Consider the following 21076-nt stretch of genomic DNA (forward strand, 5'->3'; position numbering starts at 1 on the left):
TGAGACATTTGACTTGCTTTTTCACAGGCAAATACTTGGTAGAATTACTGTTGAAGAGAAAATGAGAATGTTGAGGATAGATAACATTTTTTATATTTTGAGCACCAGGATTTTGTTCTATTTTGTAGGCTAGTAAGAATGTTCTTCAAACATTATTACCTTACAGGTTGTATTGCCTTTTTAAGTTGAAAGAAAGCTTTATTACTAAATATAGTAAACAGTATATTATTATTTACTTACCTATAAAGTGCAGAAAGGGGCCTCTTGTTTCCAAGTTTGGGTCTGTATGGCTTGGGTTCCCCTGCCATGTTGATATCTGAAAGCACAGCAACAGCAGGATTGACTATACCACTCAAGAAAAGTTAATCAGAGAATACATATTTCTTTTCCAGCTGGCTAAGCGAACATCATATACCATTCATTTATTTAAAGTTTTTATTCAGCATATGCTCTAGGTCAGGTTTGATTTCAGATAAAGCACAGGCAAGACAAATTACGCACAAACCTTTGTAGAACAACTTCTAGAGGAGAAAGGTAGCAAGCCACGAACATAACAAATACAAATATAAAACACATTAGGAAGTTGTTAAGTGCTGGGGCCAGGGGCTGGCATATCCCTTTAAGACAGGGCTTTGAGCCTCTGTTCCCGGCCTGCAGGGGTCTGCTTTACAGGCAGTAAAGCAGGTCTGAAGGTGTTTAACTTTCTCTCCCTCTCTCTATCTCCCTGTACTTTCCTCTCTCAATTTCTCTGTCCTATCTAATGAACAACAACAACAAAAATTAGAAAGAAAAAGGAAAAAAAAAATGGCTGCTGGGACTCCCAGAGATAACACAGGTGGCAATTAAAAACAGAAAGGAAAGGGAAGTCATAAGTACTATAGACAATGGTTTTTGAGCAGTGTAAGTACAAAAATGAAGAGAGAGATTTAAAAAAATATTCATCATTTATTTCCTATGAGAGTTTCGTATAAAGCATAGCAAAGGAAAGAAAAATAGGAAGAGAAAGAGGTAGAAAAAGGGAAAGGGGAGGGAAAGGAAAGAGAGAGAAGGAAAGCAGTGCTCCAGTACAGAAAGTGCCAGGGATGGTAGTAGTAGCTTCAGGCATACTAGTCCTGTACTCTACCAGTTGAGCAACTCCCCCCATATCCCCACTGAAGTGTTTAATAATTCTGGAATTGTAAAATACAGAATCTCACCTTATTTTGTAGTAATAAAACCTGCACTGTGTGAGGATTTGTTTCAAAGTATGACCAAAACTGTGAACCCAGCTTCTACGTGTTTCAGTCTCAACTTTACGCTTCCCCGTCTGTATGACCAGTCACAGTGTCTGCTATGTGAGCATTAATGCCGAAGGATCTAGTTTAATTTTATACTTGTAAGTAATGCTTAGCATCTAAATATTTTAAATTGAATTGTTCAGTAGAAATTTGGTGTTTCTTACTCAGTTGCAAATACCACAAATGTTTAAAACTCATGAGGATGGAATGATGATAATTCTAGTTCATACAAAAATGATCTCCTTAGAGAAGAAGTCATTAAAGTTGGGATGTAGAGCACATTAACCAAGATTACGATTCCCTTTTCTTTATCATGAGTTACTAGTTGTCTTTTCAAAAAACTTACTTTTCCAGTGAGATCAGGCACTGTTAGCGATGCATTAAACCACAACTGTATAGTCATTTCCATGATGTCTTCTCACAAAATTTTAGGCAACTTTAATTGCTCCTACCATTAAATGATTATACAGGACACAGAGTATTTTAGCAATTTTTATTAAGGAACCATGTACAACAGGGTAAATGGCATCTTAGCAGTGAACTTTGTGGTTAGTGACAGAAAGACATTATTAGGACTCTTGGCTAGGTTATACAGACACTGTCAAGTTTCTACAAGGTAGTCTGAGAAAATGATGACCAAGGTTCAGTTTTCTGCCATTCTCATATCATAGTCTTGGAGTTATGCATTGAGATACAGAAAATAAAGTGTTATTACTAATTTTCCTGAGTTTACAGATGCTAGTTAATTCTTTCTTGCTTTAAAGAAGTAACTAAAACATTACCTATATACTAGGTAGGTGGACTGTGCTGCAGTTATATTAGAATCATATTCTTATAGAGAAAATTGGTAAATATCAGTCAGTACTAATAAAAAAAAGAACTAACCCAATGTTAGGAAATGACTAGAATTAGGGTATTGCATTTTACTGTATGACACAATAAATCTTTGTAAGCACCAACTAAGAAGTTTATAAATCAGATCCCTAGTCAATTTCAAGAGCTTAATATTCCAAGTCAGTATGAAAAATAGAATATTTAATCCAAAATAAGCCTCAAAATTAAACAATAAAAATATCCTGTTGGGCTACTAACTACAATGTTTCACAATAAATTATCTAGAATATCTTAAGTCTTCTAAATTTTTTTGGTCAATTTTCTTCTTCATGTTTCAACTAAATAACTGATATCAACATACCATGACAGGAACAACTATAAAATTACAGAACTGAAAAAGTCAATGAGCTGGATCTATTCAGATTTGAGGCAAATGAGATGAGGCAAATGAAGACAGGCGCTGTTCCAAAGTGTCATACTCAGAAAAGATTTCTAATATAGCCAAGTATATTTATTTGACCAGTTCTTGTTAGCATATTACTAAAGATGTACCAGCAGCATTCCATTACTATATTTTCAATTCCTGTGACATAATTCAAATTGTACACTCCAAAGGATATGGCTTTCCTTTTTGTAGTTTCATTTTTCTTTATTATATGATTCTCTTTTTAAAATGAATTTTATTTTAGTTTTTTAAATTTTATTTATTTATTTTCCCTTTAGTTGCCCTTGTCTTTTTTTTTCATTGTTGTTGTAATTATTATTGCTGTTGTTATTGATGTCGTCGTTGTTGGATAGGATAGAGAAAAGTGGAGAGAGGAGGGGAAGACAGAGAGGGGGAGAGAAAGATAGACACCTGCAGACCTGCTTCACCACCTTTAAAGTGACTCCCCGGCAGGTGGGAGGGGGCTAGAATCAGGATCCTTAACGCCCGTCCTTGCGCTTTGCACCACATGCACTTAAACCACTGCGCTACTGCCCGACTCCCAAAAATCAATTTTATTTACTTAATTTAATTTTTTATCAGAGCACTGCTTAACTCTGCTATGGTAATGTTGAGGATTGACCATGGGGCACTTGGTGCCTCAGGTATGAAATTATTTTATTGTATATTTTACTCTACTTATTTATTTAACTAATAGAGACAAAGAAATTAAGAGGAAGGAGAGAGGGAAAGAGAGAGACACCTATAGTTCTTCATCATTAACGAAGGTTTCCCTCTGTAGGAGGGACCAGGGGCTTGAACCAGGATCCTTGAGGATTGATTGTTTGCTTAATCAGGTATGCCATCACCTGGCCCCAGCATGAAAGATTATTGCATAGTCACTATGCTATCTCCCCACCCCACCCCATCCCCCCTTTTATAGCATTCCAATGGCACTGATTACTGAGTAACTTTGCCCTGTGACATAGGACCTCTAAAGGACAGTGATAGGCATTCAATTTCTTATATTCTCTAATATTCTGCAGAATGTTGTTTATCCAGGAGGTGTTCAATGAATCTGTTTGTTGATTAATTTCATGCAGAATAGAAAGAGTATCATTGTATGGACTGCAGAGTGTCTAACCAAATACACCTTTGTCAGCACATTTTCTAGAGTGGTATTTATCTGAACAAGATTATGAAGTTGTTAGTAAGGCATCCTGCCAAGCAAGCACATGATGCTAAAATAGGTTCAGTAAAATGCTGAAATATACTCCCCCCCCTTTTTTTGTGTTTGGATATTTGCCATGCACATTAATGGGTAAAACTCCAAATAACATTTAGTTGTGGTTCGTTCAAGTATAAACACATACACACAGAAGGCAACATACTTGCTAATATCTAACAAAGCAGAACTCCCCTAGAACACTGGTTTATAGGGTAATGCAAAATATTTTCCTGCATATTCCATATTTTTGCCATGTGCTCAATTTGGAATGCTGTCTTTGAAAAGTTAATCTTTTGAATTTTGCATGATATCCTTTTGATAAATTAGATACTTGTTACTTAATTTGCCACTAGTGATTCTTGCTGACATCTGTCATGTTTAGAGACATTTAACCTTGATATCGAAGAAGTGTAATAGTCTGTAATAGATTTTTTAGATGCGAAAGTTTAATTTTTTTCTTTAGGGATTAGTTTAAACTAACACCCTCCCCCCTTAGTTTTGTTTCCTACCTTAGGTTTAAATAAAAATTTAAATAATTTAGCCATGGAATATTGACTGCCAGGAGAAGTCATTCAAAGTCCTTTATTGTTCACATTTAGAAGATTTAGGGATTCATTACTGTTCCACTGAATGAAAATTCAGGAGATAAAGAAAATAGTCTGTTATATTTGACAAGTGAATGAATATAACCATCCATTACCCAAGTATAAACACCATACCATTAAAAAGTGCTTTTGTAGTTATTATTAGTTTAGAACCTCAGAGCAATAATGTGAAATAAGCAGAGCTGGAATCACTATTCCCACTCCATGTATAGGTATTTGAGACACTGAAAATTAAATGGTTTTCACAGTAATATTTTTAGTACAGTTCATTACAGCCACTTTTATTATTGAGTCAGGCTGTGTGCCAACAGAGAAATTGAAGGAGAAAGGATACCCTGCTCTAGTCCTGAGAGAGAATTGTGTGAGTCGGAATCTGACTCCAATTGCACCACTTACAGTTTATAACCTTTTGTGTGTGTGTGTGTGTGTGTGTGTGTGTGTGTGTGTGTGTGTGTGTGTGTGTGTGTGAGACAGAGAGAAAGAGAGAGAGAGAGAGAGAGAGGGGCATTGTTCAACATGGTAGAGGCTAGACTCAAGCCTGAGTCCACACACATAGCAAAACAGTGACCCTTTCTTCAGATTTTGGGGTGTTACATAGATATCACTCCAAAAAAATTTTTTTTGGTTGTGTATAACAGTGAACTCAGAGTCTCCAAAAATTTTGGCATCACAGAGGAAGATGAATGATTTAAGGAATACAGTAAGAGATTTGAGTTGTTGCAAAAGAGAAACAGATTCAAGTCTCCATTGACTTGCCTGAGATTGCTTTTAAGAAATCATTTTACAATAGATTTTTTTAATTTATAAAAAGGAAACATGGACAAAACCATACAATTGCTTTTTCTTAAGTCATTTGAAGTAATTTTTCCTATTGGTTTAACACTGTTTTACAAAAATATATATGGGAGTATCAGCTCATATCTAAATCTATGTGGATACAACTCTCCTTACCCACCACCAAAGTTTCAGCATCATTATACTAAAAGGGTGCTTTCTCCTCCCTATACCCTCCTGGAAAGAAAAAAAAAGAGTCAGTTTGATTACTACTTTGTATTGCAAGGTGTTTTGGTTGTATTGTTTTGTTTTGGACTTATGATCCACAAATGAGTAAAACCATCCAGTAACTTTTTACTTTCTTATTTTCCTTTGTATAACCACATCAAGTTCAATCCATTTTGTCACTAAGCCTCCTGACATTTCTTGACAAAGCAGGGTCACAACCTTATGGCTCACTGGGGTCACCCAGCTACTTTCATTCTAAGGAAAAAATGCACCAGAATTATAGGTAAAAGTGAAATTACCTTGTGCTTTGAACATTTGGAACATTTTGAGTCTGAAGTAGAAATCAAAGCCATTTTTGTACAAAAGTACAATCTCGCTGGTTTTCCCTTCACAGAATCAAAACTAGTGTTAACACTTTAAATATGTCCTTAATAGTATGTTAAAATATTCACTGTCATGAGAATAAAACTGTACTCTAATTTTACTGGGCAGTCACTGAATTGTGACCATTTTAATGAGCCTTTGGACCTAGTTTCATAAATTAGTTCTGACACAGCACTATGGCACGTTGGCCTCTGGTTATTAGAATGCTAATGCAAAGATCACTGGTTGGCCAGATTCCCATTTGTTACCAGAAAATGTTCTAATCTCCCAGACTTTGTCTACAAGGGCAAATAAAAGTGGAAACTTGAATTTTTTTAACTAATTACTTGCTCTTACCATTTTATGTGACGTATTCAAGTTAAAACTGCATTGTTTGTTTGTTTATAAAAAGGAAACACTGACAAAAACCATAGGATAAGAGGGGTACAACTCCACACAATTTCCACCACCAGAATTCTGTATCCCCTCCCCTCCCCTGATAGCTTTCCTATTCTTTAACGCTCTGGGAGTATAGACCCAAGATCATTGTGGGATGCAGAAGGTGGAAGGTCTGGCTTCTGTAATTGCTTCCCCGCTGAACATGGGCATTCACAGATCTATCCATACTCCCAGCCTGTCTCTCTCTTTCCCTGATGGGGTGGGGCTCTGGGAAAGCGGGACTCCAGGACACATTGGTGGGGTCATCTTCCCAGGGAAATCTGGTTGGCATCGTATTAGCATGATGCCAAAGAAGAGTTAACATATAAAACCAAACAAATTGTTGACTAATCATGAACCTAAAGGTTGGAATATTGCAGATGAAGAGCTGGGGGGGGGGGGGAGGTCTCCGTTTTATAGATAGTTAGTAGGCCTATTTTAGTTGTATTCCAAAGGGCCCATGACTACACTATTGTTTTTTTCTAAGCCTGACATCTGATATGCAGGTGGACCCAAGTTATTGTCTAGGGAGATGATGTCATGGCTGGAAAAAGGGCTAGAAAGCTGGATCAAGGAATAGAGTAGCTCCCCAAAACGGGAAAAGTGTCTGAGTATTGTTGACTATAAACCCCATTAATTTGATCTGGGGCCCATATTCAGCATAGGAGCCTATGTGACCTCTGCATCCCTGTAGATATGAGCTCGTGCATCGTGGTCATGAGTAGGAATGTTCCAAGCTTCCCAAATTTCAGTACTCATCCTCCTCAGATGGAAGATAAGAGTATCTTTTTGATGTCCACAGGGTTTCACTTTTCCAAACTGCCATATTCAGTTGCAAAAAGAAAGACAGAGACAGATAGGGTGAGAAGAAAAGATACCCTGAGGATTGGGCGGTGACACACTGGGTTAAGAACACATAGTACGAAACAAAAGGACCAGTGCAAGAAACCTAGTTTGAGCCCCCGTCTCCCCACCTGTAGGGGGTTGCTTCACAAGCTGTGAAAAGGTCTGCAGGTGTCTTTCTCTCCCCCTCTCTATCTTCTCCTATTCCCTTAATTTGTCTCTGTCCTATCCAATAAAATGGATAAAAAATGTGAAGCAGTGTATTCACAGTATAGGCACTGAGCCGCAGCAATAACCCTGGAAGGGAAAAAAGAAAGAAAGAAAGAGAGAGAGAGAGAGAAAGGGAGAAAGAAAGGAAATAAAAGATATCTCATCAACACAGGAAGACTCCTCTAATGAGATGGGGGCTGAATTGGAACCCAGGTTACGGGCATGACAAAGCAGGTGTCATGTGAGCTGTTTGGCCAGCCTGCTATGGCCTAGCTCTCTTCTCCTCTATCTCACTCTTAAAAAAGTCTTCCCAGAGCACTGAAGTTTTACTTGGACCAAAAACAAAACAAAAAGTAAGATTTGGATCAATGTTCACTAGAAGCATCTTGAATATATTAATATTATTTTTTATGCGTTAATATACTTTCACATTTGAGAAAAAATGTTCTCTAAAAAAATAATATGCAAACAGAAGTGTGATTCTTGGGGGAACATTAAGATTTACATCACTATCTGGGAGTGTGATGCCTCCATTTCTGTTTCTTTTTCTCAAGATTGTTTTGGCAATTCTAGGTGTTTTCTGGTCCTAGATAAATGATTGTAGTTTTTGTTCTATTTTCTTAAAGAAGCTTGGTGGAACTTTGATGGATATTGCATTAAGTTTGTATATGGCTCTGGGGAGAATATTCATTTTGATGACATTTATTCTTCTAATTCATGAGCATGGGATGTCTTTCCATTTCTTGGTATCAGTTTCTTTTTCCTTGAATAGTGACTCATAGGTTTCAGCATACAAGTCTTTCACTTCTTTGGTCAGCTTTATTCCTAGGTATTTTACTGATTTTGCTGCAACAGTGAATGGGAGTGATTTCTGGATGTCTTCTTCTTTGGATTTAGTGTTTGCATAAAGAAATGCCACTGATTTTTGTACATGTACAAAAATCAATGACACCTGGCTATATTGCCTAATAACTTCCAGAAGTTTTCTGCTGGATTCTTTAGGTTTTTCTATGTATACTATCATATCATCTGCAAATAGTGAGCGCTTGACTTCTTTCCTTCCAATATGTATTCCTTTGATTTATTTCTTTTGCCTGATTATGTGTGTTTGTGTTAATACTGGGTTATCAGAAAAGTCATGATGTGGTTTGTTAAGTTTTTCTATGTAGAAATGTGCCATAACTTTTTCAACAGTATATATCTGTCTATCTGTCTTAGGTTAGTTCCACCAGAATTGTAAAAAGGCTTTCATTACTTCAGTTTCCTCATCTCAGAAACAGGAACAGTGCTTTTCCTTCCACAGTACTCTAAGAGCAAATTAATATACAAAATTTAAGAAGAATGATGTGTATATAATCAATCAGTTTTCTGCTTTGTAACCTTTTTAGTAGTATAATAATTCCTTGAAGATGAAGACTCATTATTTTCTGCATACCCAGGACTTGAGGAGATATTAGATATGTTAAAAAATAAAAGTTATCTAAACCAAAAAAAAAAAAAGGTTTGAATCACTAAACTAAACCATAAAATCTGGGTGTTATTGTTTCCCTGTTCCCTTCCTTTCTTAATTTTTTTAACTCCTTATACACACACACACACACACACACACACACACACACACACACACAATTTTCTAGAGCTCTTTTCACCCCGAAGTATGCATGTATAAAATCCTTTGCATAATCAAGCTATTTGCCCACCTTTCTCAGGTTTTTTTCTAGTGATATTATATACATTATCTAGAACACTAAAATTACTGTGCTAGCATTACAATTCATAAGTATTACCAGATACCAAAGTTAATGTTAAGCAGCTAACTGTGTCTTATACTGGGAGTAGTACAGAACTCTGATACAGTTTATCTGGCAAACAAGGAGCATCTGTGTTATGTAGCAGTCTGCTCTATTCCACACCTGAAGAATCAGAGTGTGCAGTTTAATAAGACGCTCAGGTGATTGCTGTGCACATTCAAGTTTGAGATGTACCAATGTGGAAAATGTTTAACTTAATTCCTTTCCTTCAATTATCTTCAAAGGGTGTTATTTTTCAAGTACTTTGGAAAGAAAGTTTTAAGAATTCTAAGCAGAAAAACAAAACATTTTGGGAAGAAATCTTTTAAAGGGATAATGCTATCTTAAAATCATTGTTGACAACAACAATAGCTGCTAGCATTTGTACATCAGTTGACCATTGATCACATTTTTGCTCATATTAAAGTTATCTAAGACTCTGAGTTTAGGAATTCTCACTCCATACATCATGTTCTATAGAAATTTAACTCCTTAGTCAAAATGAAAGCTAATACATTTGTCAAGTTCTGTACATGTACTGACAAATCCCCAAGACACTTATTATTTCATATTTAAACAGACTTTTTCGTCTCTATCAGTAAATGGAAGGTAAAAAGTTATTAAGTTAAATATCATTGTTCAAAAATTTCAAGGAAGTAAAAGTTGTAAAAAGTTCTTTGAGAGTGTAAACCTCAAGGACAAACAAGAAAATTCAAGAGCTCTACACTTTTTCACCCAAATGAATAGAGACATGGGATAGTGAATGTTTACCAATGAGTTCAAGCTAAGATAACTAAGGCACAAGATTTAACTAGATTAAAAAAATCTAGATATTACCTAAGCAAAATTGTTTAGAAGATTTCTAAATTTTTCCACTTGGATCCTTCTCTCTAGTCACATTCTCTTCCTTCCCTCTCACACCTCATGTCCTACTATGACTGCTGGATGGCTGTGGAAGGACAGCTATGGAAAGAAGCATTTACACCTCACACCACTTTGCCTTCAATGTAGAACAACAATGGTAGAAACTGCCTAACTCTCCAAAGGGAGGCTGGGTCAACATACTCTGCCACTCAAGGATGATGGGTCCTGTAATGAGTATAGCCTAGAATGTTCCTAGTGATGACCAGAGAATGTGAGCTCAGACTGACAGGGATGCAGAAGTTACACAGGCTTCTGTGCTGAATCTGAATAACATGGGCCCTAGGCCAGTTAGGTGGGGTTTACAGTTAGTGGTACTTACATATATTTTTTCCCATATTTGGGAGCTATTTCCTGCCCTGATCTAGCTTTCAGGTCCTATTTCCAACTCTGACACCATCACCCCAGACAATAATTTAGTCCATGTGCATTTATCTGTAAGGCTCAGGCAAAAATTAATAAAGACATGAGCCCCTTGGAATATACCTAAAATAGACCTACAACTTTTTCCAAAATGAAGACCCAAATCTCAGCTGCTTTATTCTTATCTCTAGATTCCTGATTACTAAATAATTTCTTTTGCTTTATGTATTAATGCTTTTCAGCCACCAAGTTGCAGATGCCACCATGATGCCAATCTGATTTCCCTCGGGCAGACAATCTCACTAATGTGTCCTGGAGCTCTACCTCTCCAAAGTCCTGCCCAACTAGGAAAAGATAGAAACAGGCTGGGAGTATGGATCAACTTGCCAGCACCCACGTTCTGCAGAGAAGCAATTACAAAAGCCAGTCCTCCCACCTTCTTCACCCCATAAAAATCCTTGGTCCATACTCCCAGAGGGATAAAGAATTGAGAAACTTCCAATGGAGGAGAGGGTTTATGGGCAACTCTTATTTCTCAGTTATGTCAGGGCATCACTATCCTTTGCTTTAACCCCTGCTTTTCTCCTGGCATATGGCTTATTCTCAGTCTAGATAATAACATGACAAACTCTTTCAATCCCTTCAGATCTTTGCTCAACTAGCACCTTCTTACCTACAACTCACTATACTTTTGTCACTCACAATGTCCATTAGCCTGCTGTAGTTTTGTTTTCTGAAGTACTTATTATGCCATGGTATAATGCCATTTATTTTTTATGCTTATGAATACTAGATGACTCCTGGTAACCAGGGGTCTTTGCTTTGTTCACAAATAGCTTCTAAACATCTAGAGTATTTGATTGACAGATGAGGCTCAATGTGTTTGTTAAACACATGAATGAATTAATCAGTATATTGTTGATGTATTACCTTAACTTTTAAGACTTAAAATGGCTATCAAAGATAAAATGTGGGGTCTTGCACAAAATTAAATTTAAGTTAACTCTATACTTTTAGTATCTAAATGGGTAACTTGGGTGTGACTGGGACATAAACATTAGTAAAATTATCCAATTTTGAAACTCTTGTCTATAAATCATGTCATTTATTAGATATATAAAGAAATATTGAAAAATATTTAGTAAACAAGAATATTTTATAATAAACTGAGTAATTTTCAATGATGTTGTAATTAGCTTACTTGTTTGCCCTGTTTGTACACTGTTTTACCTACATTTTTCTCAAATTTAGCTTTGAAATCAGAGATACATTAATGTTATAGCATATAATTTGCAGCATGAGTCCTTATAGACCCCAGGTTAAGTCCTCAATAACACACCATAGGACAGAGCTGAGTGGTACTGTGAGTTCTCTCTCTCTCTCTCTCTCTCTCTATCTCTTACACATACAAAATAATAAATGAATATTTAAAAACTGTTTCAGTTCTCCATTTTGTTGGAGGAGTTTATGAATTACAGCATAACTGTTGACACATAGGTACATGGTATGTGAAATAAACCTGAAAGAGGATGAATACCAGATTATTTTACAGCTAGAAACCCTTATGCAAGAGAAATAATTTGTATAATACTATCCGGCTAGCTTTCTGGTCAAAATGAAGCTAATTCAAACTAGATTTATTTTGATACCAGAGGTACTTTCCTCAAGCTATTGATATATCCAATTACATGTTTTTACTATAAGTGTGAAAAAATTTATCTTATTGCTCTTAAAAGCAATAAATGAGCAAGGAAAGAAAAGTTAGAGACATTAATTCCCATAGGATAGTGAATGACTAGTACAGGCAGTGTGCTACTAGAGTTAGTATTCATTCTGATGAATATTCAGAGGGCCAGGTGGTGGTGCACCTGGTTGAGTGCACATGTTACAGTATGCTAGGACCCGGGTTCAAGTCCCCAGTCCCCACCTGCTGGGGGAAAGCTTCACAAGTGATAAAGCAGTGCTGTAGATGTCTCTCTATTTCTTTCCCTCTCTATCTATGACTTCCTCTTAATTTCCGGCTGTCTCTATCCAATAAATAAATATAATAAAAAATATCAATAGGCAGAATAACAGTCCCCAGAAGAAGTACACATCCTAATTTTTGGTTCCTGTGAATATTTCATATTAGTTAGTAGAGGAGATTTAAACTGATTTAAAAATAGGAAAATCATCTGAGATTATTTGAGAGGGCCTAGCGTATTCTCAGAGGTGCTTGAATTTGGAAGAAGTACAAATATGAAAAGATTCAGTGATGCAATGGAGAAAAACTCACCCATGGTGAGCTTTGGAATTGGAAAGGAGGGGTCATGAGCAAAGAATTTCAATATGCTTCTAGAGACTATGAAAAAAAAAAAGGAATTTTTCACCTAGAAAACTTCCAGAGAGCAGATCAACTCTATTGACACCATTCCTTTAGTCCAGTGACATATATATTGGACTTTTGACCTTAGAAATTTAAGACATTAAATTTTCATAGTTTTAATTTACCAAGTTTATTACAACAGTAGCAAAAATGAACAGATACAGGGACTGGGTGGTAGCGTACATGGTTTAGCATACAAGTTACAATGTGCAAGGACCCTGTGAACTCCCAGCCCCCACCTACAGGGGGAAAACTTTGCAAGTGGTGAAGCAGTGCTGCAGGTGTCTCTTTGTCTCTCTCCTTCTCTATCACCCCCTTCCCTCTCAATTTCTGGCTGTTTCTATTCAATAAATAAATAAATAAATATTAAACAAATAAATAAACAAACAGACCTCTTTCCATTTAGAGTTCGACTTTAGTTATCTTTTCTATACGGCTTGTGCTTGGTAACTCACTTCCAATGAGTAAAAATGGCAGAAAAAGTGTTAACAACAAAGTAGTTCAGCAGGGAGCACACCTGTTTTGCATCATGTGTGCCTCAGCCTTCAAGGGGCTGTGGGTAGCTTTGGTCCTATGGAGGCTCTTCTTTATTATCTGAAAAAAAATTGATCTAGACCAGTGAAATCCCACTAAAGATAAATGAAAAATAAATAGATAACGGAGTGCTTTTTCTTAGACATCTGTTCTCAATAGACTATCTTATCTTGGCTATATTTGTGCTTTTACTTGGATTTCTCACTCACTCTAAGGGAACTGCCTACCCTTCCACTGGCATACTGTGGGGAAACCACATGCTGATAAACAAGATCCTGCTGGCAACAACATAAATGAACTTGGATACCTTCTCCCAAGATATCCTTTAGATGATTGTGGCCTCAACTGACATCTTGATGGCTATTTTGAGCAGGACACCAAACCAGAACTACTTAGGTTAGTCATGCTGAGATTTGGGACCCACAGAATTAGTGAAATAATACATGTTATTTTAGATTATTTGAGTTTGGGGTAACTTACTATGTGGTGATAAATAAATGTATACAGTTATTCTAAGACTTTTATTTACCTACCACTAGATAGAAAGTAACAAAAGAGAGGAAAGTGTTGATCAGGTGAGCAGAAATCCTTTTCTCCAAATAAACTCTAGTTTATGTATGTCACTTGGAAAGTTATAAGAAAAATCTTCAATATTCTAGTGTAACAATGCACGCATATAAAAACTGATATTTCTATAAATGTAATTTAGTCATTTTTATTCAGATTATATATGGAATTAGAACTTCAGTGTTTGGGAATAAAAGTTCTCAAAATACAGCCTTACTTATAATGCACTCATCCACTTTTACACTCATTTTAATGGATCAGAGCTGTCAAAAGTACTGTGAGAGCAACAAAGGCAATTAACCTTTCTTTTCCCCCCTCTGTTATTCTCTTATATTTTACTTTTCCTGTGAAGTCTACACTTAATGAAACAAAACACACCAGAAACTGAGATTAATTAATGACTTTTCTACTTTGCTACGTAGAAATATTCTCCAGGTTGCAATTTATAAGATGATTTCTAGACCACCCACCCTATGTATCCATTAGAGAAAATGGTCGTACATTTCATAATACCTTTTTGTTGAATTTCAAATTAAGTATGATTATTGAAGCAGAGCATTTTCCCCCATAGACATAATTTGTCTCTGCTAAGTGAATGTAAGTATTGACCACACTAAAAGTCATGATAAGCAGCAAGTTCTTGCCTAGTCCTTACTGAAATCTAACACCCGGGTCATAAATATTGGACTCACAATTTACTTTAAATAGAAATTCTAGCTAATCAAATCTGCTGGTCTTATACAGCTAAAATAAAGTTTTCCTTTGCACTTTAAATATTGATTAGTATATAAATCACCTCCATAAATGAATATAAGCAAGATAGACAAACTGTACACTGGGATTGTTTTTCTTTTCCCCCATGAGGCTGAAAAACTCCTTAACTTAATGTTAATGTAGGGAAATTGTACCTTTACATAAATCAGTCTCTGTTATTATTTCCTTTAAAAGCAGTCAGCTCTTATCACCTGAAACTAATCTGAAAGGAAAATTTGAGTGGATAGAGATTAGCTGTCCCTTTCCTTCCCTTCCTTTCCTTCCCCTGCCCTTCCTTCCTCACCTCAGAGCTCCTCTCCCTTCCCCTCCCCTTATTTTTCCTTTCCTTGCTAGCAGGGTTATCACTGCAGCTCAGTGTCTACAAAGGTCCACACTTCAGGCAACCATCCCCCCCATTTTTCTTTCTGTTTTTGATAGAGGGTGGGAGGCAGATAAATAAAGTGGTAGAGAGGAGGAGAGATACGTGTAGTACAACCCCACTGCTTATTAAGCTTCTTCTTCTCTCCAGGTCTTCACACATGCTCTCCTATAAATTCTCCTTGTTGGTGTATCAATACACATGTAATCACTGCCATTTGAAATGGAATTTCAAATAATAATTGGTCTGGTAGGCAGATAACCCAGTAAAGTGCATATATTAACATGTATAAGGACCCAGGTTTGAATTCCTGGGCAACACATCTGAGCACCTACAAAAGGGGAAGTTTCATGAGCAGTGGAGTGGTACTCTGCTACCTCTCCTCTCCTCTCCTCTTCTTCTTCCTTTCTTTCTCTCTCTCTCCTCTCTCTCTCTCTCTCTCTCTCTCTCTCTCTCTCTCCCCTGTCTTTCATACTGTAGATGGAAAATTTTTGAATAAAGATTCTGTTGGGAGAGACGAAATCATGCAGGCACAAAATTCCAGCTAAATCCCTGGTGGTCAAACAAAAGCAAGCAAACAAAAATTAACAAAAATAATTGTTGTGTTCACATTCACTGATCTTAAATCAAGTTAAAAATGCTAAAGTAAAAAATGATGTTGATATATTTATTAAAGAGAAGAGTAATGTGCTTTTGTTCATAGTATAATCAAAATATGCTTCCATTCTATAAAGGCAAATGTGCTCATCTTCAAATCAATTAGTTCTGTAATGAAAAAATAGAGCAGCCTTTTAAAATGCATCTTTTATTATGTCTTTGCCTTGCATATGAGGCTTAGATAACAAATCGACAAGGAAACTTCATCAGCAATATGAATATTAAAATATGAATGCAATTAATTGTGCACAACTGCTTCTCTCCTTAGAATGAGGCTCCAGGATCAGCAGGTGACAATGTATAAATTATTATGTTAATAGTCTGATTGTTGAGAAGATAGACATATGTTATGAGTGGGTTTTTAAAATATGTACATAAGAAAAAATCAAGTCATCAGTATTTGTTTTTAGAAAGATGATGATTCAAAGCTAGCAAAGCAAACATTTTTGCAGTGTCGGTATGAGTTGTGACCAAGATTTAACTATAATTAGAACATTTTAGTGCCTACTTATGAAAATAGAAAGTGGACTTCCATTGATAAACAGTTATACATCCTACATGACTCACTAAAATTGTTTCAGAAGTTTTGAGATTCTATAGCCTTTTCTCTTGATGTTGAAGGCTGCTTTTCAATGTATTTGCATTTTCTTTTTTTACAAGCCATTCTCATTTGATCCATTTGTGTTTTTACTTTAGAACTAAGCATATCAGCCCAGAAAAATGGCTCACTTGATTATTGTGCTGCTTTGCTATACATGTAACTCAGATTTGAGCCCACCCTCCACCCCACCCCACCACATTGAAGGCAACTTTCATTTTCTTCCTCTGCCTCTTTGCCTCTCTGTCTCTATAAAACAAATGAACTAGGCTTCTAAAAACACGTTTGATATTAGCATTGTTCAAGACAATAGACTATGACACATTTATAAACCATTCTAGAATAATTCACCTTAGTTGTATAGCTCACATCATTTAAAACTTGTCTTTCAGTGCTTTTAGTTTAATGACACTGTCAGAAGTCAATAATACTTGGTAAGAAGGGTTTTAATAACATGACATGTTCTACCTTTTTTGTAATAGCTGCCAATTCACAAAACATTTTCAATGAAAAGCAATTAACTAATGGATGGCAGATTTAGTTATAATATTACAGAGTAGCTACTCTTACATATCTACTGTGACCACATAATTGCATTACTATCTTTGTAATTAGTGCTTGAAATCCATATTACTCACTACCACAAAAAAATGAGTGACAGATTATCTATTTTTAAAGTAACAGTACATATAGGCTCAACACAATATATACACTCACTAACTCAGATATGTTCTTAAACCTATTCAGTAGAAACGTGATTTTCTATTCTACTAAGAAAATATTTAAACAATTTAAAGTCACAATACTATAGTTTGATTTATTGGTGATTTCACCATTTGTTAAACAAGTATATCAAATGATAATGTAATCCACTCATAGACAAAAGTTGAAAAACAGTATCAGAGGAGAAAACACTAAGCAGAACCTGGACTAGAATAAGTGTATTGCACCAAAGCTAAAGACTCTGGGATGGTGGGGGGAGGGTTCAGGTCTTGGAACATGGGCAGAGGAGGACCTAGTGGTATGTTATGTTGAAAACTGGGTAATGCTATGCATGTACAAACTATTGTATTTTACTGTCAATTGTAAACCATTAATCCCCCAATGAAAAATTCAAAAAATTATAATGTAACTATAAATAAAAGAGAGTGTTGGAAGTTAAATCATTTGCTATACATCAGTGCCCTTGATGCTCTGAGCAGTATTCATGTGTGTAATTGTGATAGAAAATATGAATACTGTGTCAACAATGATTTTCACACTATGTGTATGCAAAAAAGTTTTGGGAGATATGTATCTATTTGTAGGAGATATAACTGCTTCTTTATTTGATGGATCACACCAACATTTTCTTCTGATCTATCCCTTCTCTGGTAGCTTTATATTAAACTATAGTTTCACTGTATAACAAAAGCTCTTTTAAACTGTAGATCAACAATGTTGTTAGCTCGAAAGTTGAACCTCAGTGACTCATAGTACCTCAGTGGGAATATAGCCATTACTACTCTGAGCACCAGATTCAGAAATAAGACTGCCTAGAATCAAGTTCTAGTTCCTATAATTTCCTTTTTTTTTTTTTTTTTTTTGCCTCCAGGGTTATTGCTGGGGCTCAGTGCCTGCACTACTAATCCACTGCTCCTGTGGACATTTTATTTGTTTATTGTTTATTTATTTATTGGATAGGACAGAGAGAAATTGAGAGGGGAGGAGATGATAGAGAGGGATAGAGGGACACCTGCTGACCTGCTTCCCTCTTGTGAAACGACCATCCTGCAGTTTGGGAGTCTGGGGCTGGAACCAGGAACCTTGCATGAGTCCTTGCTTTGTACTGTGTGTACTTAGCCCGGTGCACCACTGCCCACCCCCATTCCTGTACTTTCTATATTTGAAACTTCAACAAACCTCAAATTGCTCTGGGGAAGAATTCAATGAAGTAATATATGTAAAACACTTAAAGAGAACCTAGATTGTTCTCATTTGCCTGAGGCTACCTATTTTGACACCAGGTGTGCTTCCTCTCTCTCTCTCTCTCTCTCTTTCTCTCTCTCTCTCTCTCTGTCACACACACACACACACACACACACACACACACACACACACACACACACACACACACACACAATGAATATTTTCAAAACACTGCATTTTTCCTGGGAAGGTAGCTTAGTCGGTAGTGTGTTGCTTATATTCATGAGACCCCGAATTTGATTCCTGGCAAAGCATTTTATTGAGTCTTATTCTGATCTTTTCCCCTCTTTCTCCCTCACACAAATAAATACATTTTAGGGGCTGGGAGACAGCATACTGGTTATGCAAAAAAGAATTTCATGCCTGAGGCTCTAAGTTCCCAAATTCAATCCTTAGTATCATTATAAACCAGGCCTGTGAAGTGCTCTGGTGTCTTTTTCTCTCTGTATCTCTTTCTCACTAAATAAATAAAAATACATCTTAAAAATCCCACTGTAATTTTTTTTAATTTTATTTTCTCTTTTGTTGCCCTTGTCTTTTTTTAATTGTTGTTATTGATGTTATTGTTGTAGTTATTATTGTTGTTGTTATTGATGTCGTCATTGTTAGATAGAACAGAGAGAAATGGAGAGAGATGGGGAAGACAGTTAGAAGGAGAGAAAGACACCTGCAGATCTGCTTCACCGCCTGTGAAGGGACTCCCCTGCAGGTGGGGAGCCAGGGACTCGAACCGGGATCGTTCCACCAGTCCTTGTGCTTTGTGCCACGTGCACTTAACCCCCTGCGCTACTGCCTGACTCCCCCCACTGTAATTTTTAATTGCTGTCTAGTCTCTATTATAATATCAAATTGTACTTCTTAAATGATTTTATTATTTAACTAAAAACTGGTCCTGTTAGTGTTGGGTAAAATGGATTCTACTATATTGTAGATGCTCAAGGATGCTATGTCCTTTCTCTAGTACTTTCTAGATGATAAAATTTTTGTTTGAATAATTTAAATTTCAGTGTAATTGTCACTCCTTGTGAGTAATTTCTCCTGAGATTTGGAAAAGATCCTTTGTCTTTGTTGTTTGGGTTTATTTCTTTCTTAGAATATAGGACTTTATATTTGTTGACTTCTAAGAGACAATGCCAAACAGTTTCTCAACACATAGTAGGTACTAAAAAAAATATGAAATAAATGAATAGATGAATCTAGATAGTACAGTGGATTCAGAGTTGTATTTAGAAAGGAAGGTGAAATGACCACCTAACTAAAAACTGTTGTATTACAAATATATTAGTCAGAAAGACCAGGTAGAATATTAAAATGTGGATGAAAGTGAAGAGTTTAAATATTGGGAGTGTCTGGACTAACAATTCTTAGATTCTTACAACTCTTATTATCTGTAACCAAAGGAATTTTTTAAAATCTGGATTTCCATTTTTTTTTTCTATGGCCTCCTGCCTTACGACTTTTTCAGAACTTCATTCTCTCACTTAACTAGTTAATAGACAATAGGGAGGTTAATTTATTGTGCAGCTCAATTCTCAGGGCAGTGCTACTTCCAGTACAGAGAATTCTCTACTCATAAAGTTGTGAAACCTACAGTGATCAAGTTAATTTCAGAGTAGCAGCTGTTGGGGCAATAGGATTGGCAAAGAGAATAGAAAGGAAATAAAGGACATAAAATACATATGAGGAAACTGGGAAAATTCTTTCTCAATGATATTTTGCACTAGAGAAAAACCTACATAAAATACATTTGATGTGTTGATATCAACATTTTGTTGAATTTTCATTATTATTGCATTGTCCTATATAACTGTACAAATACTTCTTAAACATTGTATTCAACCACAGTTTGAAGTCAAGATACAATGTTGAGATCTGTTTGAAGTGATTCATTCATGTAGAATGTTAAAATGATGAAAAATATGTTTTTTCTGTAAACTATATGTTTTGTGAATGTAACTACTGGTGTTAAAATCATTGGTAACAATATGTACATTGCTTATTTTGTTTTTTATAAATAACACAAAGTATTTCAGATATAGGACTGAGCAACAGACAGCATTTTAATAGATCATCTCATCTTTACAAAATGTATCAGAGGGATTCCAACATCAGCAGGACCTGGAGAGAGAAGAGGAAAAAGGAAGGGACATTCGGAAGTAGTAATAGGTGTAGGTATGACTTGGAAAGGAAAAGAAAGTGGGGCAACTAGAAAAAAGGGGGCAAAGATACATAGATATCTGTAGAAATAATACTTAATCCATATCTGCAAACTTAGGAGAACTGCTGTAGCTTTCAATGGAGGGAATGGGGATACAGAACTCTGGTGGTGGGAACAGTGTACAGTTACATCCTTGTCATCTTATAATTTTGTAAATCAATATTAAATCACTAATGAAATTTTTAAAAATTCAACATTTGCTTCTTACCCCAAAACCTTGAAAACTTACTCACCTGAAAATATTAAAAGTTCTGAAAAGGTGTGCAGAAAAGAAAAAAAAAAGAAAAAAGAAAATGTTTCTGAAGGGTCAGGTGATGGCATACTTGATTACGTGCCTGTGTTACCATGCATAAGGATTTGGTTCAAGATCCCAGCCCCAACCTTTAGGCAGAAAGCTGTATAAGCTATAAAGCAGGGCTGCAGGTAGCTTTCTATTTGTCTGTCTGTCTGTCTCTTTCTCTCTCTCCCTCTCTATTCTCCTTTCCTCTCAATTTGTTTCTGTCATGGAAAGAAAGAAATAAAGAAAGAAAGAAAGAAAGAAAGAAAGAAAGAAAGAAAGAAAGAAAGAAAGAAAGAAAGGAAGGAAGGAAGGAAGGAAGGAAGGAAGGAAGGAAGGAAGGAAGGAATTGTTCCATAGATTATATATACAAATCAGGCTAGAACTAGATGTTCCCACATTTCACCCTTTATACATTTTACGCATTTTCTAACCATATTGAACATCTTATTCAAACATACT

The 21076-nt window shown here is 36.0% G+C and overlaps 1 protein-coding gene across 8 annotated transcripts in view; it reads right to left on the minus strand.

Moving 5' to 3' along the window:
- RALYL (RALY RNA binding protein like) overlaps nt 1-21076 on the minus strand; it is a 729450-nt gene that overhangs the window by 143069 nt on the left and 565305 nt on the right. For all 8 annotated transcript variants that reach the window (XM_060199431.1, XM_060199474.1, XM_060199446.1 and 5 more), the window contains one exon: nt 241-316. In XM_060199431.1, the coding sequence (XP_060055414.1) occupies nt 241-316 (76 nt within the window). The remainder of the gene's footprint in view (nt 1-240; nt 317-21076) is intronic.

This window comes from Erinaceus europaeus, chromosome 1, assembly GCF_950295315.1.
Source record: "Erinaceus europaeus chromosome 1, mEriEur2.1, whole genome shotgun sequence".
NCBI lineage: Eukaryota > Metazoa > Chordata > Mammalia > Eulipotyphla > Erinaceidae > Erinaceus > Erinaceus europaeus.